This window comes from Cebidichthys violaceus, unplaced genomic scaffold (assembly GCF_023349555.1).
Source record: "Cebidichthys violaceus isolate CVI_PGR_0920_01 unplaced genomic scaffold, fCebVio1.0.p SCAF_17, whole genome shotgun sequence".
In the NCBI taxonomy this organism is placed as follows: domain Eukaryota; kingdom Metazoa; phylum Chordata; class Actinopteri; order Perciformes; family Stichaeidae; genus Cebidichthys; species Cebidichthys violaceus.
Genome location: NW_027176340.1, coordinates 535,233 through 559,824, shown reverse-complemented (window position 1 = coordinate 559,824; position 24,592 = coordinate 535,233). Strand labels below are relative to the sequence as shown.

The window sequence follows — 24,592 nt, the reverse complement described above, 5'->3', positions numbered from 1 at the left end:
GTCGGCAGCGGCGGAACGATGTAAAAAGTATTTGTTGTCTTTCAGCAGATGTCATCTGATGATTGCACAGTGGATCCCACACGACGACACGCTGTTCATAAGAGATTAGAGCGTAGGGTGCTAATAGGGCGCTATGCTGAATATCTTTGGGACAAATTAAATGATCTTAATAGCTAATCACTTTGTATTAAAAAGGTTCAGCAGTTGGCATTTGCAACCAATCAGAGCCAGGAAGAGGCTCGTCAGACGGACGGCTGGCTAGTTCGGTAGCTAAGCTAGATCTAGCTAGTTAGCTTGAACTTCTGTGGAGCACTGTTGCCGTCGTTTGCCTTGTTAGCGCTGTTAGCTGCTAGCCACAGGCACATGGCTCGCCATATTGAGAGCCGCGTGGAGGCAATATATGTGAATGTGTTGTTGGGCACCTTTACGTTAGCTAAAGAGAGGTGGTGGCTACCAAAATAGGGTTCAAAGTGTGAATACTGATTGAAATAGCAAAATTAGATTACGATAAAGATCGCATACTGATGAGGTTCAGGAGAACGTTACTCCGTACCTGCTGGAAGTGAGCTGGCAAATGTTTGCTAACACATTAGCCATATCAACTTTGTATGGTGTCATTGTTGTATACATATATTATAGGATGAATTTTATGTTTACATCTTGTTGTGCCGCCACCAAGTGTCAAAAATATCAATTAATACAGGTTTAAAGATGTGATCTACTGCAGTCACGGTGTAGTTCTGTCAACAGCGTAATGCTATCTATAACGGAACACATGAGTCCACATACAGTGTGTAATGTACCACTCATGCGGTGTCCCTGGCACTTACATTGGCCATTAGGTGGCATGACTATGTGGACAAAAAGTGGGCGTATGTGAGAAATGATGTGTTGCATTTGTCTTTTTCTGCCACCGTGAGCTGTTCATAAAAAAATAGCAATGATCGGTCCGTCGACACGCATTGAGGTTACCAGCGACCAAAAATAACCACGATCATTTCCTCAGGATTTGCCAGATTCCCGAGTTTGAAACGGAGAAATAAAATCAGTTTTCTGCCTCTTATCTGCACAGAATTGTCAGTAAGATGTCATGATGTCAGACACTACTGTAGAAGCATGTGTGGTGTGAACTGGTGTACCCTCTGCAGAATGATACACGCTGTACTGGGGGGCTGTGGTTGGAGGTGGGAAATTCACTCCAGCCACTCACAACTCACCCATTTGTTCTGTGCCTGAGCGAGTGAGAGCAGTGCATCAACATTGGATTTGCTGCACCCTGGTCCTTGTGGGTGTATGAAACACAGTGTGTGGGTGGAAGTAGGTAGGTGGGGGAGCAAGTAGGCCTATATAAGTGAGCCTCGAACTGTTGATGGTGAAGTCAGTCAGTCAGCCAGTGAGTGCTGTAGTTAAGCTCGCCTCCGTCACTGCACTTCCTCTTCCAAGCAGTCACTCTCACTTCTGCACCAACACTCTGTATTAGCCTGGAATCCTTCCATCTATGCTGGTCTCTCTGTCTAATCTATGTTTTCAACTTGTCCTCCGGAAGTCTTCGTTTGACAGCTACACTCCCTCTCCTCCCTCCCTCCCTCTCCTTCCTCCCTCCTTCTCCTCCCCTCTGCCTCGTCACTTTCATAGTGCATCTTCTCTCTCATTTGCATTTGTTCCGCTTCCTCAACAAGAATCAGTTCATGTGAACGAGCTGTGAGGGACTGAGGAGGAGCACACTTGCCCGGATGACAGAACAGATAGAAACGTGCAGCGAGGACGGAGCTGCTGAGTGAAGAACAAAGTGAGGTAAGTGACCTCTGTAGGCTGGTTCTACACAGCTTTCTGTTGCATCTCACTTTGGGAATGTTCTGGTTCCTCGTTCTGTTATTCTTTCAATCTGTGATGGCAACACCAATTTCCTCTTCTCAAACGTCCCCTCGTCTTCCCCGTGTTTACATTTTTACGCCACCAGTTGTTGCCGATGCTACAGGCAGAAGCTGGTTTTCTGTACAGTTTGACCTTTTTTTAAACCCAAGTTCTTGAATGATTAAAGTAGGGATGCACTGATACCGATATCGGGCCGATACCGCCTCAAACAGCTGGACAGGGCATCATCTGTTCACTTCATTTCCTTGTTTATATACTATACAACATATACTGGAATTTTAACACTTCATTTTTGACCAAGTTGGGGCTGCATTAAAAAGGTTTACACTTGAATTGAATTTCCTGTTAATTTCAAAGATATTTCACCAAGTTGCTAGTGCCATTTATCATTTTAATAATAAAAAACTAACTAAGTAACTTTATATCATAATAAAAATAAGTATTTATTTGTTACATTTTATTTTGCAAAGCGACACAGCTTCTTATTTAAACGCAGGTATCAGATCAGTGCGTCTCTATTAAAAGGTCCACAGTCGCCTGTCTTTATTGAGTAGCGGCATGTGTGACAACATGACATGATTACACATCAGAAAGGAAGTGAAAGCAGATTACAGTAAGAGGGTGGTTCTTAAGTTAATACACTCACATTGCTCCTCGGTTTTACTCAAACATGAACAGAGACAAACTTTTCCTCACTTCACGGCACCACAGAAAGTCTCTAGTGCTGTACTCTAGTGCAGCACCAACCGCTGCCCTGTGAAATCACGTAGAACACACACGTGGACCAGCAGCATCGCAGCAACAGGAAATGAAATTTGCTTGAACTAATACAGGCTGTTTCCTCTTTTTCACATAGGCGGCTTCTTTATGCTCCAATTGCATTACTGCACAAATGTGACATTGTGACGGGAGACAAAGCTGCCACATGCCACCGTGAACATCAAGGGTGTGCCATTTAATTTGCGCAGCCTGGTGACAGAGGCGCCCGCTAATGTCAGCAGACACGTTTCATTTTGGGAGATAAAAGCCTCTGATAGGAATACATCACGCTCCTACTCCCTGATGTGAGTCACTCTCCTAAAATCGTTTCTCTCCACTCTTTATACACAAGTCCATCCATGTGTGTGTGTGTGTGTGTGTGTGTGTGTGTCCACTGCCTGCTACACATCTTCAGAGTTGTATTCCTCACCACCTGCTTTTGACACAGCAGAGAGTCACTGCTTCTCTCTGAAGAGGCTGTTCAGATACATCATTTATGTTCGTGCCGTAGAGTCATTGCAAACCATATCTCCCTGGATTTTATCAACATGCAAGACATCCAGACTGGATTAAGTAGCCATCTGCCCAAAAGGCTGCTGCATATCTGTCATCATGAACAGCTTCGGTGCATTTATTTGTTTCTGTTCCACTGAGTTCAGACCTGTACAACATAGACGGATCGGCCCTGTTTGATCCGAGGCAAAGCAGAGGTCTAACGCACACTGTTCTTATCTTACAGGTAATTAGAGACCTGGCACTGGTGCATCACGACAGCAGCAGGGTTACCATGGAGACTGGCAAGCTGGGATTGGCGAGTGCTCCGGTGCACATCGGCTCCGTCGCAGCGCAGACAGAGAAAAGGATGGACATCCAGGCCCCGCTGACAGCTGTTTACATCCACACGGTGCCCGCTCTGCCGGCGCAGCCTTACCCCCTCGTGCCTCCAACGGCCGCCCGGGAGCCAGCCACGCTCCACCTGGCCATGCCGCCGCTTTTCTCCAAGGAGACGCTCCCCTTCCTGACACTCCACATTGCTGGTGGATTGCAGTCTCAGCCGGGACTGAGTCTGGCAGCTGCCGCTCCTGTGGTCAGACCCAAGTCGGCAGGAAAGCACGTGTGTCCTCACTGTGGACGGGACTGCATGAAGCCCAGCGTGCTGGAGAAGCATCTCCGCTGTCACACCGGGGAGCGGCCTTACCCCTGCATCACTTGTGGAGTTTCTTTCAAGACTCAGAGCAACCTCTACAAACACAAGCGCACACAGGCTCATGCCCGCCTCTCGTCTGAATCGGAGCCGAGCAGCCTGGACAGCATGTCCGGCTCCAGAGAGACCTGTACCTCCAGTTTGTCTCTGGATGAGCGCAGCGAGGATTCGGGCAGCATGGACAAGGAAGCCACACCACCTGCCGATGAGATCACCTGTCCAGCCAGTACTGCAAAGGTCTATTCTGTAAAGTCACAAGGTTCTGTGAGCGAGCAGAATGCGTTGACCCCTGCAGGTCAGAGGACGGAAACAAATGAGACGGAAGCAAAGGTGAAGGAAGTACAAAAACAGAGGATGGAGAATGAAAAACCTCCGGCAACTGCCAGTCGACATCTTCCCCTTCAAAGGCAAGAAGCCACTCTGTTCTCCAAGCAGTGGGAGAGCTCTGTTTCCCGAGGGAAGTCGCAGAGCCACGAGAGCACAGACTCGGGCTTCAGTGAGAGCAGTGACCTCTACCCGAGCCCCGGCAGCGCTTTACTCGACCACAGCATGGATTCCCTCACTGAATCCACCAAGGAGCATCTCGAAGAAACCGCCAGCGCACAAACACCTTCTGGTCCAGGCCAAGGTGGACAAGAACCTCGATGCACTGCAAGGGAGCAGGAGCAGAAGACGCTGGAGGAGCGCATATCTAAGCTGATTTCAGAGAACACAGCCGTTGTGGAGGACAAACAGCTAGAGCACGTAAGGCCACGGAAGACAGTTCTGTCAAAGCAGGGTAGCATCGACCTCCCCATGCCGTACACGTACAAGGACTCCTTTCATTTTGATATGAGGATCAGTAAGGCTCCCAATGTTGGGTTACAGAGAAGCAGGAACCCCGACTTCCACAGCTCTGTGCCCACTCAGCGATCCAACACCATGGAGCATGCCCCCCTAACCCGCAGCAACTCCCTCCCTTTCAGTGTCGCCCTCCTGCAGCCCGAGAGGAGCAGCCCAACCTCTTCCTTTCAGAGCGATTATGTAACACTTGTCCGAAGGGGAAGCTCTGGCCAGATCAATCCAACAGGTTTCGCAATGAAGCCCGCGAACCAGCATTCATCCGCTCACCGCCCATTGGTCCGGCAGACAGCCGTAGACGGCAACCACGCAACAGACGGTCTCTTCGCAAATTCATCTGTGGAGGAGGCGTGTGCCAGCAGCCTCAGCTGCGATGGGGATGGCGGTGACATTTGTGGAGAGCCAAGCAACAGAAAGTTCCGGAGGAAGAAAACACAAAAGTTTGCCTACAACAAGTGGTACATGTACGGGGGAGGGACATTTAAGAAGCTCTACGGTGCTGAGAAGGGCGGGGATGAAGGTGTCGGCAAAGGCAGGAAATGTCCGGCAAACCCAGAGCACGAGGTTGTTCAGGGCCTGCCGAAAAGGTCGTCGGCAGTTCAGAAGGAGACGACAACGACAATGAACTTCACCAGCAGCAGTGCAACAGCGTGCCGGCCAGGCTGCCCTCCGGCCAAACTATCCCTCGTCTCTGCCGTGGACTTGAACGTCAAAGCTGGCCAGCTTCACGCATCGTGCGGCTCTCTCAAGACTCCACTTCGGAGAAACCTGTCTTTGTCCGTACTGCCGTTGTCTTCAGTTGGATCGTTGGCTAGCCACCAAACAGACGGCATGAGCAGAGCAGAAGCAAGAACTGTTGACGGAGAAAAACATACCGACTCCACCTTGCAGCTGTGTGGAGCCCATGTTCCCTCAGACAGGAAAAAACAGAAAACTGATGACAAAATAATTTTCCCTCTGGAGATGGAAACCGACCCAAACACACCGACCCATCCCCGCCCCTCTGTCGCAGGCAGCGCGCCGCAGCAGGATACAAATCTCAGCTACATCAACCGCCAGAAAAATCAGAACCATGCTCAGCTCACAGCAGCTCTCTTCCCACCGTGCATAATCAATGCCAATACACCGTCCGTCAGCTGCTCGCCTGCCAAGGCCAGCTTCCTGCCCAAGTATCAGCTGAAGTTACCTAATGCCCCTGAACCGGATTCAAGTACTTCTCCGCGTGTTGTGGACAAACCGCCGGGAGCTGGTCCGTCATCTCCTCGCACAGAGATAACCTCACTCTCGAGACTCACTTGCGAAAAGAAGTTTGACGTTCCCGTCGCCTCACCGTTGACTTGTGATATTAAAAAGACAAATGCTCTCAGTCCCGCACGAGACCAGCACCCCTCGCCTTGCACAGCCGCGACCCTTTGTCGGGCTGAAACGCCAAGACTGAATCCAAACGCCGCATCCTGTTGTGCTGTCGTTCACAGGCAATTTTCAGCAAACACGATAACCACAACCTGCCTGCAAAATGATCGCGCAGGATTATGCAGCACTTCAATACAGCCCTCCCAATCCGGAGCGGGCTCAGTGCCTTTGCAGTTACCCGGACCTGTTGCACCCACGGCTCCGCACTTCCCCGTTGCACCTACCATCACCGCAGCAAACAATCCGCCACCAGCGGCTGTCACTACGGCTTTTGCACAAGGTCAACCTAACCCAAACCCGCGCACACAACTCTCACCGGCATCAGAGCCTTTAAACAGCGCACAGGTCACCCCGGTCGTTCCTTGTCACATTGTACCGTTTGACCAGACGCAGCCAGATGCCCAGAACGTGTTTCACCTTCACACGGCAGACCTCCAGATCTGCTTTCAGATCATATCTGATGAGCAGCTGGCTCTCATTGAACCCCAGATCGAGAGGCAAGCAGGTGGCGTCGTCTCGCAGAGGCGTGACGTGGAAAGGACCCAGAACACGGTGCAAAGCTCTGTCGCAACGGAGCGCAGTAACGATGGAAGGGGCCATCAGCAGCCAGGACATCAGCAGGGGTTGCACCAAAGCGAGTCTTCATGCACACTTGACCAAAAGAGAATAAAACCTCTGCTGTCTGCACAATTTGGGACGGCAGAGCCAATTCACCACCTGACCAAATTCTATGATTGCACTCAGGCTACAGAATCAGCTGAATGTACACGCCCACATAAACACGGCCTCGTAAACACGGTCGCTGTGACTCAGAGCTGTGCGGGTGATGTTCTGTCAACTGGCGTAGAGTCAGGAAGGAGCCAGACTCATGAGCAGGAGCAAAGCCCGTCTCTGAACCGCTGCGCTGAGGAGCAACTTCTGCCGAACAGGAGGGTCGGTCGAGGAGCATCGATCTCTCAAACTCTCTCTGGCCAACAGAAGCTCAGCGAGAGCCCTCTCTCTCCCAGCACAGTGACTCAGAATAATAGTGAACTTCAACATCAAGCAGCTGCATGTTGCGTAGGCTCAATGAGAGCAACGGGCGACGCCTCTGTATGCACAAGCAGCAGGCCAGAAAGCGGGGAGACCCCCCCCCCTCTGCAGGCCTCCGGTGCTTCACGTGTCGATGAACCTCCCGGGACGGCGTCTTCATTTTCCATCAATAAATGCAATTTTTTCAGACAGTTGAACCCACACACGTCCATCTGCTGCACTAATCCGCTGGAAACGACATTATCAGAGTCATCTAAACATGTGAACATGGACTGTGACGGGGCGGGCCCTTCAGACGACCCGTTACAGGAAGTGACTCAGGATGTAATCGGCTCAGCCCATCCAGAGAAACACCTCGCTCACTTTATGTCGGTGTCTTCTAACATCCAGGTAGAAAGAGCCAAAGACGCCCCAGCTGTGCTTACAAGTGTTCAGAGCCATACTGCAGGTATATATGACTGTTTTAACTGTATGAAGTATTCATATTGGGTATCATGTGAATGAGGTACAGTGCAGTGCGTGGATTTGTCAATTTGTAAACCAGAATATTGGATTTAAAGATGCTCAATATACAACATTCGGAGCAAATCCATATTCCTGCTGTATCGATGCTCTGAATATCGAATTGAGCAGCTTTGTGCTTGTTCATTTTATAAAACTGAAACATGAACCATGAAGGTGAATAGCTGACTTTGAGGGTTGTTTGATAGTGTTCACATCCACATTAGGTGAAAGTTGAGAACCCTAAACATACAGTAGGACCTCATTCCAACGATGGTGTGTTCTATGTCTATGGTAATGCGGGTCTTTGAAGCACTGGGCTGAGGTTAAAGGTCAGATCATTTTTCACATTTTTTTGTAGCATACTTCACCGTAACTCCCAGCTTTAATGACGTCTTCTGGAAGTTCAAAACGTTTTGTGACAGGTTTTAATACCTTCATTATGTTGACGTGGTGCATGTTCCTACAGTTCTCTGTCATTTGAGAGTGGGAGGATGCAAAGTGCAGAGAGAAGGTTGTGGTGGAGGTCTGGCCTCAAGTGACTTTAAATCAAAAGCTAAACAAATAAATCATAATTTGTTCAAAACATTCAGGCGTAAACAGGATTACAAACACCAGTTCATCCGATAACGTGTCTGATCTAATTCTGTCTGAATCTGAGTCAGGACCCGGTTTTACCCACAAGGTGGCAGCATGTGATCAGACGGAGGCCTCGTCTTAAGAGGTCGGGAAATGAAACGCATCGTTGTGAATTTTAATAGTAGACAAATGAGTTGCTTCTCCTGATGGCTGCTCTCAGCGCACGGGGCTTTAAGTTGTCTCTTTACTGTTACGGTGACATGAGGGCTGACCCCAGACCTTCTCAGAGATCTGTGGGGTCCTGCAGTATTTGACGGCGTCATTCGACGGTCACAGAGAATAACAAGGTTAAAGGAGCACAGAGTGGCTGACACCTCCTCCCTAAACACACAGCTATCTAAGCTCAGAGCTGTGAAGATTTACACTAAGTTTACAAGATGTATGTTTTGTATGTAAATGAGACATTTCCACACATTTCCATAACATCAATTTGACTGTAGAACAAAGCCAGTTTCAAAATTCATTGATATTTGAGTCAAAGCTTTAAATCACACATTGATCCATTTAGACCATGTGTTTCTGAATAGAGCGTTGTATAAATCAGGCTATGAATAATGCAGAATATGAACAAACCCTTTAGAGTATAGAAGGACCACTGGAGGTTTGGTGGATGTCAGGTTTGTAGAATGACCTACGTTTTGAAGACACTAGTATATCTCTCATGTGAAACTTCTCCAGTCGATCGCTGACATTAAGACAATTTACAATATTACAACTGTTGAAATGTGATGTTTAAATATGGGAACGTAGCATTATTATTCGTATTATCTAATGGCAACTAAAGAAATCTGCAGCCGCAAACACACAACGTAGTAAAATGAAGACTTGAATGTGTATTTTGGATGTTTTGCTTCCACTAGTCTGGAAGAAGACCAGCACCACACAAATCTCCAAGATGGAACAATGCATGAAAAACATGGGGGGGGGGGGGGGCACATTTGTTTTCCATAAAGACGATATTCCATACACAACATATGATATCTGACCACAGTGCTCCATGTGTGCACTGCTTTATTTTAGTGTGGTCGAAGGCCCGGCAACATGAATGTTAAAATGACAAACATAATACATTCATTATTATAATTCAATTCATCACGGTGATTTATTTGGTTTGGCTTTTATCCCAAACGTCAACCTAACCACCAGCTTCTACACGCCGGGTTTAACTGAAGCTGCTTCTTATTCAAAGTGACGGATCAGCAAACTGTTGTTTTTCCTCTTCTCTGAGGACTTGTGGAGGGACGTGCGACCCAGAAGGAGACACCGGGACGCGGAGGGACCCCCGGGCGGCCAGACGGCACAGACGGCACAGACGGTACTGACGGTACTGACGGTACTGACGGTACTGACGGTACTGACGGCACAGACGGTACTGACGGTACTGACGGGAGGCCGAAGCCGAGCCGAGAGGCCTGGAGGTCAAACCCGCAACGCGTGGAGGGCGAGTACGAGGACGGAGGAGACGAGGACGGAGGAGGCGAGGCCGGAGGAGGCGAGGCCGAGTCCACCGCCGCGTACGCGCCTTTACCGGAGATGTCAGAGGTGAGGTCGAGTTAATCCAGTCAATGTTTTTACACTTAAACTTAGATCCTCACTACTGGTAACACACACACAGTGTGTACACACACACTCCAAACTACACAGTGGAATGCCACAGGAATGTGTCCACATGTACAGGATTCTTTCCATTTAATTGTTTTAATTATTTTTAAACTCCTCTAAAACTCTCCACAAGTCCCCCCACAGCCACGGACATCAGACTGCTTCAGGTTTCAGGCGTCTGTTACTGAAATGATTTTTGTTTTGTTTTTGCCCAAGAGACAAATAAGACACAATTTTGGTGTTTTTTTCCTCACGGAATAGCAGCACGATAAATAAAACGGTCCCCAAGACGTGAGTCGAACAGAGAAGAATGTGCTTCGAAAAAGAGAAAAGATTTACACAACAAAACAAATATGCCTGACAGAGATGTATTTCACTGAAACCACAGGCAAGAGACGTGTGTAAATCACCAGGCTTCATGAGCCGTTTTGCCAAAGTAGAAAACATCGGCAATCGATTATAACGAAAGCAACTCTAGACGGCTGACAGCCGTTACACCGGCAGGAAGAGAGGGGGGACAACGAGACCTTCTGTCAGGACACAGCCAGGTACGGGAACTCAAGAGAGAAGTAGAGTCATCTTCTCGTAGAGGAGACGCCCCCTGGTGGACACGAGAGAGAATGCAGCTGGTGAACACGGCATTAGCGGTCACTGTGTGTCCTCGCTCCCAGCAGGACGGGCCGGTCCTGGTCCTGGTCCTGGTGTGACTATCAACCGGGGGCCAACCCACCAGGACCCATCTTGAAGCACTAATCTTGGACTTCAGATCCTCTAATAGAGCAGTTATTCTCAACCAGTGGTGGTCCAGAGATACAGCCAAATGGTTCAGTTATATAAAATAAACATTTATTTACTGGTGATATACAAAGCTAATGAACATGAACAGAAACCCAGTAATTCAAACATAGCATCATTTTATACATGGAACGGTAGAGGAGCATCAGTGTCTCTGTTTTCATCAATATTGATAATTCGCTGGACACATTGAGCTCGGTGGTATTTGAGAAATGCAGGAAGCTAATGCAGCGGGGGGGGGGGGGGGGGGGGGGGGGGGGGACTGTATTATTGTCACAATATGACGGTAGAATTCTTGTCTTATTAACAGGAAGAAGACCGAGCGGTCGAGGTGGATGCCTTCAAACACTCTTGGCCGTCTGAGCAGCATCTTCAGCATCTTCCCCAGACGCACTCAGGAATGTCTGAATACCCTCAGCGAGCTCTGAGCGACCTCGGTTCAACCGCCAACGGCGGTCAGACCGGCCTCTTCAATCCTCCACAGCTCCCGTTGGAGATGAACAACTTGTGTTTCTCCCAACAACACTGGGAAAGCAGCAGCAGCAGCAGCAGCAGCAGCAGCAGCAGCATCCGTAACCAACAGGTCTCATGTGACTCGAGGCAGCGTATCAAAGCCCAATCAGCAGAGACGCAAAATGCTTTCTCGCAAAGTAAGTCCGGCACTCGGCAAACGGAAGCATTTCCACCCCAGGACAGACAGCAGAGCATCAGTGCTGTGCAGCGAGGACAATCCCACTACGAATTGACAAAGAGCCCGAGTCTCTCGCCTGATTCCTCTTCTGTTCAAGTCAGTAGAGCTGCTGATACTAATGCCGCGCCGCCATCAGAGCCTTTTCAATTCCCAGAACCTGATGATTATACTGACACCAAGGACGGGGCGCCAAATGACCACAACAAATACCAGTCCTTCTTCCTGTCCGGCCAGCTCAATGGCTTCCAGCCGGCCGAGTGTCTGACCAGCGGAGTGAGGCCCGCGCAGAGCTGCCAGGACCGCGGCGAAGACGCCAGCAGCAGCGACGATGAAGGAAAGCTCATCATCGAGCTTTAGCGGAACAAACGCACGCTATTGTTATTTAACAGTTAAGCAAAGCTGAGAACCACATGTGTACACCCAAATATGAATAAAAAAATGAACCGCTGTTGACTATTTCATCTTTCATCTTGAAGAACACATAAGAAAGTACATGTAGTAATAGAGTAGGTAGACTGCAAGCTAATGGCTAATGCTGGGACCGTCCCCGATGAGGCCGATGAGAGGATGTGTTCTACGAACCCTCCAGACAGCGTCTCCTTCCCTCCAGGGATATCATACTGTATTATCATTCCCATAGTAGCAATACATTATGATCTTCTTATAATGCATTATAATGAGTGTTATAATACATCGTAATGTGATTATAAGTTACTTTAAGTGGTCATTGTTTGCTTTAAGTAAAGTGAATAAAATGGTAAATCTGTGTAAGAACAACACACAACATGTTGTAAATGTATCTTCACTTCACTTAAAGCAAACTACACTTAAAATCTCACTATAATGAATAATTGTCAACGTGGGCCTCAAATCAAATGCTGCCAAATGTTGCACTACTTCCTCTCTGCTTGTTCACGCTTACACACACACACACACACACACACACACACACATTCAGTAATTCACTGAATACATCCTGCACACACTCACTCTCATTAATTGCACCCTGTATGACCCTGTAACCTCACCCAGACAGCACCTGTGTGTGTGTGTGTGTGTGTGTGTGTGTGTGTGTGTGTGACTCATGTGCACATGCTGATAAATACTCGTTAAAGATCAGCCGGGTGAAGAGGGCATTGGCTGGAGGGGCACAAACCTTTTCCCCGTCTGGGCTTTGTACCCAGTCAGCCATATGATCAGACATGGCCGCTCACGGCAACAGGAAACGGGTGTTTGTGAACAGCTGTGTGCATAATTCCACAGCTGCAGCTCACTCTGACATATAACGTTTTGGACTTGACAGGTGTACGCATGCAGCTGTGTTGTCATCTCTGATCTGATGAAATGGTCCAGAGTGGACTGAACAAATCCCAGGTTGAGCATCACCTAAATGTCACACAGCCTTTTAGGATTGATCAAAGCTCAGACATGTTTGTGGACAAGCCAGAAGCTTACGCTGCTCAGACAGAGAGGTATTCATTACAGCAATGTTCTCGCAACGTCACGGCCATTTCCTGCTTCTTCCTGTTGGGCTTTGCCTCAGAAAGAGTCTGAAACCAGACTTCCAACGATGTGTGGAATCTGAGATTAGAAAGCGTTAAAGGATGAGGGCGGCTGTGTTTCATCTGTTATCGATCGTCATCAACTCCCCTGAGAAGACAAAAACCCACAATGACTTCATAACCTAGTTGTCCGGTATCTTCTCCATTTACCTCCAGCATTATAAACTCCAACGTCTTATAGATTATGAACACATTGCCTGTATTGTTTCAGGCATTTTGACATATTCAAACACACGCTGCTGTTTGTCATTATCGTGAGACGTCATCCATCACTTCAGGACTCGTTCTGATGTCGAACGATGAAGACACGCTGGAGAGCCACCCTATCAAAGGCCCCGGAGGTCCATCTGCATCTCGTACCGAACATCACTGGGTGCAGTGCATTCCTACACAACCTTTGCCTAAACACGAACGATGTTCTGGAAGAGACGGAGGTATGCAGTCGTTTCCCGTCGTGGCCTTCTCACCTCGGAGATAATGAAATCTGTTGAAACACGGTTCTCAAAATCTATTTGATGGATTTCTGTGAATATTGGTGCACACATTCATGGTCCCCAGAGGATGAAGTGTAATAACTCCAGTATCAAGAACAGCCAGTGGAACGTTGGCTAGAAAGGAAGCGGTGTCAGGGCTAAACAAACACATAAACAACACATAGTCGTTTACAGTAATCCGCTGTCATCAGTGCAGCTTTAAGAACGGTTATCTTCCACGCCGCCGGTGTTCTGGAGGTGCCAGGTCTCTCACCTCTTAGTGAGACGTGGACATAGCTGAGCTCCACATGAGAAGGATCCCTTGAAGCACTGCAGCGTTCATTCCCAGATGACTAACGTGAGAGAGCTGGAGCTCAGCCGTGATCAGCCCCGATGAAAACACCTCAGAAGTTTGTAAGTTTTTCATGCCTCAGCAAGACCAATGGTGTGATGAATACCTTCACGCTGAGTAATCTATCGGCGTCAGAGTGAGCCTCGGTATGACTGCATATCAATACGCTATGTGCCCTCATATGTAATATGACTGTAAACATGACCTTACTGTATAATCTGTTCCCATTAAAGATTGATAACTGAGGTCAAGTTACAACTACAAACGGTGGTCAATCAATAGTCAATCAATAATAGTGCTGGAAGGGTCTGGTGGTCCCCGCACCAGGAGTCTGTTCTCAACCACTGGACCGGGGCCCACTGGTGGTCCTCAGAGCGCCATCTGATGGACCGCAAAGGTTCTGCTAAGTACAAAACTTTTTATATCTCAACGTGCTCAAGAATTCACATGAATTAAAACAACGGTAATTTAAACAAAGCATATTAATAACAGCTATGTTTGAATAAGCTAGCTAACCCTAACCTTGGACGCAGTGACACCATATGGATGGTTTTTGAAACAATGACGGGATGTGGGAGACGACCCTGTGCCAGTGAACGCTCCGGAGTGTGCGGTGAGGAAATGTGACCCTGAACACATTACAGTTGGATTCGTAGTGACAGGCAGTGACGGTGAGGGGAAGCAAAATGTCTCCGAAAAACCAAAGATCGCCACGGCCAAACTGCTGAATCTACGTCCACGACTCACAGTCTGAGTGAAGCGCTGAACTGTGACTGCTCATCGTCTGAAGGCATTTGATGTGAGAGAGAGAGACGTTCAGAGGCTACAGTAACCTTCTAAAGCACCTCTGTGTCCGGAGATTGTTTTCTCTTCAAACAAAAGCGTACGAATGTGGACGTAGCCTTAGCGAGATTATTTCCCCAGTGGATGTGGAATGGAGGCTTTAATTGCCGGCCATGCATTCACAGGTTTTTCTAGGTGACCCGCGAGAGACATTCCTCTCTTATCCAGACTCATTACGCCGGTGAGTTGTCGGTAAGACCCAGAAAATAAATGCAACTGAAGATAAGATACACAAATCTGACCGAGGGTGCAAATGTGAAAATCAGCTGTTTGCTCAGTCGGCTAACCACCCAGAGCGTGACGGCCAAGCCTCCCAGAGAGGCTGGAAGCCAACTGGAAGGAGTCATTAGCTCATCTATGCACAACTGTACAAGACGGGCCTTCCACCTCTTGTTTCCGGACATCCACACGACTCACTATTGACTTACCAGATCCTGGAACCCTCAGACCACCAGCAGAACATGAACAAATGGAAGAGTGAGCTGCGAGGAGATCTGCAGAAACCTTTTTAGCCATGTTTTTAGGAATTTAGTGTTGTATGATTCAGGCTCTGACCGCCTTGAAAACGAGATGGTTCATCTCAAGGGGTTCATCCAATCAGTGTAAACAACCAGTGTAATGAACAACCACAGTCTAGAACAGAGGGCTTTTAAATAGTGTGAGAATAGTGTGAGAATAGTGTGAGAATAGTGTAAGAATAGTGTGAGAATAGTGTGAGAATAGTGTGAGAATAGTGTAAGAATAGTGTGAGAATAGTGTGAGAATAGTGTAAGAATAGTGTAAGAATAGTGTGAGAATAGTGTGAGAATAGTGTGAGAATAGTGTAAGAATAGTGTGAGAATAGTGTGAGAATAGTGTAAGAATAGTGTAAGAATAGTGTGAGAATAGTGTGAGAATAGTGTGAGAATAGTGTAAGAATAGTGTAAGAATAGTGTAAGAATAGTGTGAGAATAGTGTGAGAATAGTGTGAGAATAGTGTGAGAATAGTGTAAGAATAGTGTGAGAATAGTGTGAGAATAGTGTAAGAATAGTGTAAGAATAGTGTGAGAATAGTGTCAGAATAGTGTAAGAATAGTGTGATAATAGTGTGAGAATAGTGTGAGAATAGTGTGTGCTGGGAAGGTCACCAGTGTCACAGTGTGGTCCAGGTGGACAGATGTTAAGACAGGAGGGTTTCGTGGAGCAGAGGACCTTGACAAGTGGAATCTGTTGACATGTAAGAATGGAGAGCGGGGCTGGAGGGGCGTGTGACGGAGGGAATGCCTGACGAGAAGGATTCACTCAGAGGCTGTGAGGTTCTTAACAGTTAGGCAGGGTTGATATACTGCAGGGCTGATGAGCTGATGTGTTTGTGTGTGTGTGTGTGTGTGTGTGTGTGTGTGTGTGTGTGTGTGTTAGGGTTAGGGTTAGGGTTAGGGTGTGTGTGTGTGTGTGTGTGTGGTTTGGAGCAGGTGAAACAGCTTAGCAGCAAACAGGGAGCCAGAGGAGAGAGAGAGGAGAAGCCACGCCCACAGCAGCACACAGAGACAGACGGTGAATGTTCACGCTCCCTCAACAGGGTCTTGGTGAGACGAGAGGAAACCCAGACTCAAGGGGAGTTTGTGGTTATTTTAAATAAGAAGCTATCATCTAACATTCACACAATTACATAACAGCCAGCCATTAGTACGATCTTTATCATTGTTCAATCATTATCTAGCTAAAGTTAGCTTTATTACGATAATTAATATGTAACGTAATGAAATGTACAATCCATTAGTGAAAAAGCATACGACAGCCTAATTGAACATGACAACCTCGACGGGTCTGGACCCCAACACGCCTCTTAGGAACGGATCCGTTTATACCAGCGGTTCTTGCATGAGGCCCATTGTTCTTAAGGGAGACCTGGTACCTGGTCCACCTGCAGGTCTTAAGGGTGTCAGTTGTCCGTCTGTGTTTCAGCTCATTTCATATGTCGTAATATTTATTTATATATTTTTTTTTGCTAATTCTTTTAATTTAACTTGAGAAAAATGATTGTTATCAAACCAAAACATACTGCATCCATTCACTGGTGAACATCTGTCCAGCCCCCTCCCTGGAGCCTCAAACCTTCCCTTTGGCGTTCGACTGGGACGCTTTTATTTTGAAGGCTCGCCGCAGGAAGCTCGCGTGAATACTACAGGTGACTTGTTGCTGAGCTGCGGGCTCCCGATAACCCGCAGCGAGGCTGAGGTGAGCGCACCAGACGCGGAGCGGCAGCGCAGTCAGCGGCTGATGCGGGAAGTTCTGAGGAGGACTGAGGACTTTTTGGACTTTTTTGGAGTTTTTGGAGTTTTTGGACTTTTTGGACTTTTTGGACTTTTTTGGACTTTTCATTCTCTGATGTTTCATGTGTGATGGCTAATGTGTCGTCGGTTGATGTGGGAGTTTTGTTGCTCATCGTGGTGACGGCGTCTTTGGCAAACGGTGAGAAGTAGAGTGAGACCTGTAGTCTCTTTATATATATATATATATATATATATATATATATACACACACAATTTTTTTTATATACAATTTTCAAAGAACTGATGAATCTCTGAGTGTGGAGCGTGTTCAGATAATAACGCACATGTCAGGTAACAAGAGCCCAACGGGTTTACCCACAGCGACCTGTTTAATATCTGTACTGTTTAAATTAGATTAGATTAGAGTTATTATTATTATTATTTGTCATTGCATGTTAGACAACACACGTTTAAACAGTCTGTTCTGTTTAGCAGCATAATGACATTTAGTAAACAAGTAAAACAGTAAGAAACAGTAAGAAACAGTAAAAACAACAGTTATTGCACGTAGACCATCGTTGCACAGACCTCAATTAAGCGACATATCGGTGTTAAGAGACCAGATATCTGATAAGAGACCAGATATCGTCTTTGATTTTGGATATCATAACGTCGTCATAAGGCTGCATTACTGTGACATGAACTACTGTTCTGAATGTAGTCTGTTCCAGCTGTTCTGTATTTAATTTGACCCTCTCAGTCATCATATCCACCTCACTGCACCCATCGATCAACTATACAATCGAGCTATTTGATAGATCAAATATTGTGATATTTGATTTTGCATATGTCGCCCAGCTCTGCCTCAGTGAATCCATGATTTAAACTGTTCTCAGGTGGCCGATACGGATCAGCACTTTATTGGTCGTAGCCCGTGTTGATATTACAGTGACTGATGTCGGATTCATAATCTTAAATTATACATAAAATAAATAAATGAATTGATTAGATATCAATTATGACATTTCTTCTCAAACTGCCGTGATCCAGCAGGTTCCTCATCCAGCAAACATGTGAGCCAGAGGAAGGAGGCGGAGGCGGTCCAGCTGCTCCCGCCCGGCGGTGCGGAGCTCCTCGCCGGCGGAGCGACGCCCTGCTCCGCCTGCGACCCGCCGGGCGCCAGGAGGCGTTCCAAGAGGTGCACCTGTTACTCTTACAAGGACAAGGAGTGTGTGTACTACTGCCACCTGGACATCATCTGGATCAACACGCCAGAGTAAGAGTCCTCACTATAGATGGTGTCATGTGACCATCTATAGGCTCCATGGTGTCATGTGACCATCTATAGGCTCCATGGTGTCACGTCACCATCTATTGGTGGAAAACACTTTTTTTTGGTCATATATTTGAGCTCACCTGCATTAGGTGATGCCAGGAAGCAGATTCAAACCCGCACACTTCTTAACACCAGACCAACAGAAACATACCTGTATGAGATCACAGCCTACAGTGTTAGGGAACACGTTCAGCTGTGCGCAATCTTGTTGCTTTGTCTCCCCTTGTTGCCCAGGCGTTACACTGGAGTGAATCCAGCTGCAGGCTAAAGGTCCTCAGTCTCTTGTGTATCGTTTACTAATGTCTCAAAGAAGATCAATAGCTCCTGTTTTCACTTGACAGAAGAACCATTTGAAATCTGAACATTGCATGAAGCCGTGGTTCAACGTTCTTGTTTCTTTTTTTTCCCCAGTGCATAACTTTCATTAAGACAAATAGTTTTTGTATTACAATTTAAGATTAAATATGCAAATTATACATTCTCTAACGCTAACCTTTTGGTGAATTTACAAGAAATCTCAAAGAAATTGTTTGACAGTCGGCCTTCATCGCCGCCACTTCTTTGATGTTGGTTGGGTTGATTGATGATTGCTAGAAATCATTTGCTGTTAAGTTGAGGTTGAAAAATGCTTCTGTCCAAGATGAGTATCTTCTGCAGCACTTTGATATCATCAGTACGGTTGTTTTCTCTTTAGAAGCAGAACCTTCATGTGTGAAAACTGTCGAATTAAGTTACAGCAATTTTGATCGGTAAAAAAACACATGATTGATATGTGCAAGCCAAGAACAAAGTCAGATATCTCTCTATCAGTGTGCAAAGTGTTGTCCTCCAGAGGGAGTCCTCCAGGATCAACTGTCCTGCTTAAACAGATTCTGGTTAAACAAAGCCAGATCCTTTTAGAACCTGCCTCAAAAGCCTTTAATCTCCTGAAAGGGGAGCACGTCTTGCAGCGCGTTGAAGAGAGACTGCAGACTGTGAGAAGAGCACATTGCATTCTTTTGCTCAATACCATTTGGTCCGCAGGCACACATGGCAATATAATCTGATCCGTCATTCACTGTATGAGCTTAGTCCTTTTCAGAGTAATAAATGAAGGCAATCCCGGCATTAGAGAAATAGTGCAAAGAACATTTCACTTGTCAGGGGTTTCCCACTACCAATGCATTCACATGTTAACAGTGAGTAGAACAAGGTATTCAAGATTATTTGACAGCGGCCTGAAATCCCTGATGTATGCTCCCATCTGTGTGGTTTCTGTGGCCGCCGGGCCCGGCTGTTAAAGAGTCATTGTTAACGTTACCGGGCATGTTGGTGCCGGTGAACCTCTGTCCACACGCTTGATTATTGACGCTGTTGCGTCTGTCAGCTGTGTGTGTGAGTATATGTGGCCGCTGTGAGACGTTGATGTTCATGTTGTTGGTGCCTAACGTTGCCTCTGACGATGACGTTTCAGGCTTGTATGATTAAACTGTGGTGCATTCAGGCAATGTGTTGGTCTTGGATGGGCTGGATCCACCTGGTCGGGCCACTCCCTGGCTCCGGGAAAGACGCTTAACCCCAAACTGCTCCTGTAGGCTGTGGGTGCGGTGTGTGAATGGGTTAGTTGGTCCTGATGTGCAGGTGGCATCTTGCATGGTAGCTCCTGCCATCGGTGCTTGAACGGTAGAACAACATGTAGCGTCAAAGCAGAAGACTAGAAAGGCGCTTTAAAGTCCCTCTACCTGCGTTTCTCTGCGCCCACCCTCGCTGTGGTTCCTGTCTTCGGGTTCGTCCTGAAGATCCTCCAACACCATCGGGGTTTGATTACCCAGGTTGTTCAAGAGAACCACTGCTGCACTCCAAAGGTAGCAGGCGGCGCCATGTGGTTTTAGTTCACTGTGATGTTCAGTCACTCCTTTCTTTTGGCGAGCTTGTTCTTCATAACAATTTACAGCCATGTGGAGAGAAAATAACAAGACTTGAGAGCGCAGGGTCAACGCGAGTAGCTCACAACATCCACGCTGTGAGAGCAGCAGAGCAAACCTCCACCCGTCACTCCTTCATGTGCTCACCAGGATACCTGCTGAGATCTGGGAACGTCCGACGGGGGAAAAGACGCAGAGGAAAAGTGTTCCAGACAACCCAATAGGTAGTTGTCAAGACACTGAAACTTATTTTGAAGAGAAACAAAGGGAACGGTAACAGTATCACCCAGACCAGACACGTGTGCAGACCTACTCTACCTGCACAATGACAACTGGTGTGTTTGTGAACGGCTGACTTCTTGTGTTTTAGCACAGATAGATACACACATCTACAGACCTGAGATCAGGCAGTAATCTGGATTCTACACATACCAAGCAATCCTCCGACATTCGGTACCATGTGAATGCTCATGTACAATAACTCAGAGCCTTTCTCACGCCTTACTTTTTGTCGGTGATTCTGGGATCAGTGGAGAGACGAACAGGATGATGAGCTGTGGTTCATCAGAACCGCCTGTTCAAGCTGTAGTTTGAATGAAGTGTTTTTTACAACGAAGACAGAAGCCAGATGTTAGTCGGTGTTGTAATGGACACGGATAACGTTACTGGCATCATATTACAGGAATTATGAGTTCAAATAGTTTTCAACTTTGAACTTTTCTTTTACCGCCGATTACTTTAAAATATGTGTATTGAATTCACTGACTTTAGTTTAGGTACACCTTCACGATCTATACAACCCAACAGGTATGCTGAATAGTTGTAGAAACAATAAGTAAGATACATGTTAGACGTTCAGTCTGCTGGTTTGTTGAACTGCATTATTCTGAAAGGTGTTTCCTACATTCTGTCCCAATGGTGGCGGAGGACAAAATGTTAGAAACAACTGTCAGTACAACGCAGTCCAGGATATTGTATATATGTATATATATATATATATATATATATATATATATATATATATATGTATATATATATATATATATATATATATATACACACTCTACTGCTGTTGTTGAGGCTTGGCCCCGTCGCTGACAGACCAGGGTGGTGTCTCTTCATATGTGTGGACATGTCCGATGTTTCACCGTTGTCGTGTGTCTTCCTCTTTAGACGACGCCTACACACCGTAACGTTCCTCCACCGCCCTCATCCTCATCGTCAGTTACAGTGAAGACTAAATGATCCCAAACTTACGACTTAAATGACGCCGGGGACTTCTGAAGCTCCTCCGCTCGCCGTGACTTTCACCGTTGAATGCTTTAACGCTCTGAACACACCACTGCTTCACATCTGTTCACTGACACTCTGCATTGATATTCGGGGACTTGTTAGGATCACGCATCGATCCGTTACACCGCTGATTCTGAGCCTATAAATGTGGTCAGCAGTCAGTCTGACGGACGGGGCTTCCTGTCTGTGTCTGTCTGTCTGCAGGCACACCGTACCGTACGGGATGTCCAGCTACCAGGGCTCCCTGCGGGGGAGACGCTCCACTGAGGCTGAGCAGCGGCGGAGGGGGGAGGTGGTGCAGCGCTGTGTGTGCACACAGCAGACCGACGCTCACTGCAGCAGCTTCTGCACTGACAGGTAACTCTACCGGGGGGGGGGGGGGGACATGCAATGTTATACGATACCAACAGCGGACATGTGTCCTCAACCTGTTAACACTTGAAAACACATATGCAGTTGGCTGCGACGGCTTACATTGCTCTAGTAAAGTATCTTAAATAATACTAATAATCCACGGTTGAAAGCCGATACTCATATGTATTATGTATTAATATGGAGTCAGTCACTGACAGTGTCCTGCAAGTTTTCAACTTTCAAATACTTTCAAAATTGCATAAAGGTTGTTCCTTTGGTTCAGGTTGGCCTTTGAACTCTGACTAAACCAGCAGCAGCTGATCAGAGGTGGTCTTATCTGTGTTTGTCTTCCCAGCAGGCAGAAGAGGACGGCGTCTCTGCGCGGCGGGCCTGAAATGGACGTATAAGCTCACGATGTAGAAAATGGACGCGACTTGTCTTCCACACAAGGCGTCCCCTTACCGCTCAGTGCCCGGTCATCAGACTGACGGATGTATAACCGCAAAGCTGCTTGCGCAAAAACAGCCGGGTCTGCTCGGCAGGTGTGGACAGTGTTTCTTATTATCGGTCACAGCTGAGGAATGGTTGGCATGGCCGCGTGTGTCCGCCATGGAGGACTTCGGTAGAGCTCACACGTGTCCGTGCCGCGTGATGTGGAGGCCACTTCAAGAGCTTCTGCCCTCCGACTCCGCCGCTGTTCACACATTACACTCTTTAAGAAGTCTCAAGTTGTCGCGGTCACTGAAACGTCCACTACATTACTTTATGTCGGTTCAGGTTCAACAGTAACTGCTGGAAGCATTTCAGTGAAACACTTTTCCGTGAGATTCATTGGAGGTAAAGGGACCTTTTATTGAGCTGTATCTTGTGAATATGAAATGTATTTCAGTATATATAGGCTCTAAATTATATTTTCGTACAATAGGTATATGTACAATAAAGGTGTATATTAAGATGTTGTATGTAGAATTATATATGTGATCTTCATCAACACTCCTCTGTGGTAAACGTACCGTTATGTATCGTCTGTTTATTCCTGATCGACACCGGGCCGTGACCAACACACCACACAGAATGCTAAATATTATATGACTACAACGTTTAGTGAGAAAGGTGAGATCTGGTACGCTCTGCATTTGTCAAGGTTGAAAGGAATAACAAAGTTTGGAATGTTGTGTTAATGTTTTATGAATATCGGAGCGACTCAACCTGTTCCACGAAACGTGATCGCTTCATGCCAACAGCTAAAAAAACTGACCTTTTGATGCTTTTTTGCTGCGTAATATTCATATTTTGTATAAAAGTATACATAACAAAAACAACTGTGTGTGTGTGTGTGTGTGTGTGTGTGTGTGTGTGTGTGTGTGTAAAGGCCTCCAGGCCCTGAGCAGACAGAGCTTTATGCTTTGCAGGTGGAGAATGTGAGGCGCTCCACACTGCCAGTGTTACATCCAATGCTTTAATGTTGCTAGGCTAATGTTAGCTAAACACAGACCATGAACTGGAAGCTACCTAACGGTTCTTGAATACCACGCTGATTTCACTTCAGGCTGATCACGATCACTACTGTTGGTGAAGTTAAACAGCTCAAAGTCACTCTGAAGTCTCTGAGACGTCGGGTCGTGTTTCTCAGTGCGAGGCGTTCAGGGCACTCTCGCAAAAATGCAAGACGCATAGAGCAGAAAAAACATCCCGCAACGCTCAACGATGCAAAAACGCCTCACTTCTCGCTTAATGTTTGAATTATTCAGGCTTTATTTAAAGGTGTACCGCACACTTAAATGTGTTTTGAGCTGCAAACTCAATGCCTGTGATGAAATGCATCACTGCTGGTGTTGATGTTGTGATGATGTCATTGTTGTTATTTTAATTTCCAAATGTTTGCTTTGTTCGGGTTCCCAAACCCTAACCAGGTGTTCAGTGACCTTAATCACAACCACCATCCTGCCATTGAGGCCCTGCGTAGATGTTGAAGACATAAAGAAAACGATAAACATAATGACTTTTCATAATGGTTCGACACCGATGTTCTGGTTTGCCGGTATGTTCACGATGGCAGAGGCCGTTCGGTCTGATGTTCTGTTCACTCTGGGATCGATTCAAGAATGTTCCGCTGAAACTCTCTCGTGGCCACTTTGACCGCAGACCGTTGTAATGACACATAACCACGTTAAAATGATCATTATGTGAATAAAATGAGAGAAGCATCCCGTTGTGTTTTCTTTGTGGTTGTACCTGAAGCTCACTGAGGACCGTTTGGTTAACGACATGTCAGGACAGACGCCACAGTCGGTCTCAGATCAAATTTAATTAAATTAAGTGAAGCATTCCTGAGCTGCTTTCATTATCTCTTCAACTGTTGCTTTTGTAGGTGCAGTGGAAGTGCGGCTTGTTGCAAGGAGACAAAAAACACGATTCAAACACAGCTTTTCATACTAAACATGTAAATAGTTCAACATGTCCGGCATATGGACTCCACTTTGTATTCCAGCATTGGTAACACTTGTGGGCACTTGGAACATGTTGGATATGTATATATTCCATTGTTTTCCATTTTTTGTAAAACAAACTAGGATATAAATACCCTTTGTGTTTTCATAATAACTGTCATACTGCACAGTGTTCTCTCTCCTCTACTGGCCGATACTAGTGAAGCTCTGGAGTGAGTTCAGTGAGGAAGACGATGCTCTTGCATGCCGAAGCTCGTAGTTTATTTCTCAAACACTTGCCAATCACTCCTCTCGCTCGTTCATTGTTTCATTGCTCGAGGCTGATGTCATGATATCAGCTCTGTAGATCAGCTGGTCTCTTCTATCCAATAGCACAACGACACAGTGACATGGTCGGCCGATCGTCCTGCTGCTGTCTCTCT

The 24,592-nt window shown here is 46.6% G+C and overlaps 2 protein-coding genes across 4 annotated transcripts; both read left to right on the top strand.

Moving 5' to 3' along the window:
• Window positions 1-1,701: 1,701 nt before the first annotated feature.
• znf831 (zinc finger protein 831) lies at window positions 1,702-11,798 on the top strand. Of its 2 annotated transcripts, XM_068711846.1 has the most exons (5): window positions 1,702-1,794; window positions 2,732-2,939; window positions 3,374-7,571; window positions 9,492-9,805; window positions 10,971-11,798. In XM_068711846.1, exons 3-5 carry the CDS (start codon window positions 3,422-3,424, stop codon window positions 11,706-11,708), a joined length of 5,202 nt encoding a protein of 1,733 aa, XP_068567947.1. In that variant the 5' UTR covers window positions 1,702-1,794; window positions 2,732-2,939; window positions 3,374-3,421; the 3' UTR covers window positions 11,709-11,798. The 2 variants fall into 2 exon arrangements, with proteins under 2 accessions (XP_068567947.1, XP_068567948.1); XM_068711847.1 differs by lacking the exon at window positions 2,732-2,939.
• Window positions 11,799-16,830: 5,032 nt separating this feature from the next.
• Window positions 16,831-23,880, top strand: LOC137873469 (endothelin-3). 2 transcript variants are annotated; one of them, XM_068711679.1, is made up of 4 exons: window positions 16,831-17,032; window positions 17,884-18,109; window positions 21,571-21,723; window positions 22,079-23,880. In XM_068711679.1, the coding sequence occupies exons 1-4, from the start codon at window positions 16,963-16,965 to the stop codon at window positions 22,125-22,127; spliced, it is 498 nt and encodes a 165-aa protein (XP_068567780.1). In that variant the 5' UTR covers window positions 16,831-16,962; the 3' UTR covers window positions 22,128-23,880. The 2 variants fall into 2 exon arrangements, with proteins under 2 accessions (XP_068567780.1, XP_068567778.1); XM_068711677.1 differs by having other exon boundaries at window positions 22,076-23,880.
• Window positions 23,881-24,592: the final 712 nt, after the last annotated feature.

Bases quoted from the DNA above. Each gene is read 5' to 3' on its own strand.
- LOC137873469 (XM_068711677.1), top strand. From the start codon at position 16,963: ATGGCTAATGTGTCGTCGGTTGATGTGGGAGTTTTGTTGCTCATCGTG. The intron at 17,033-17,883 runs GTGAGAAGTAGA...GCCGTGATCCAG, and splicing joins GACGGCGTCTTTGGCAAACG to CAGGTTCCTCATCCAGCAAA. The intron at 18,110-21,570 runs GTAAGAGTCCTC...GTCTGTCTGCAG, and splicing joins ATCTGGATCAACACGCCAGA to GCACACCGTACCGTACGGGA.
- znf831 (XM_068711847.1), top strand. From the start codon at position 3,422: ATGGAGACTGGCAAGCTGGGATTGGCGAGTGCTCCGGTGCACATCGGC. The intron at 7,572-9,491 runs GTATATATGACT...CTCTTCTCTGAG, and splicing joins TGTTCAGAGCCATACTGCAG to GACTTGTGGAGGGACGTGCG. The intron at 9,806-10,970 runs GTGAGGTCGAGT...TCTTATTAACAG, and splicing joins CTTTACCGGAGATGTCAGAG to GAAGAAGACCGAGCGGTCGA.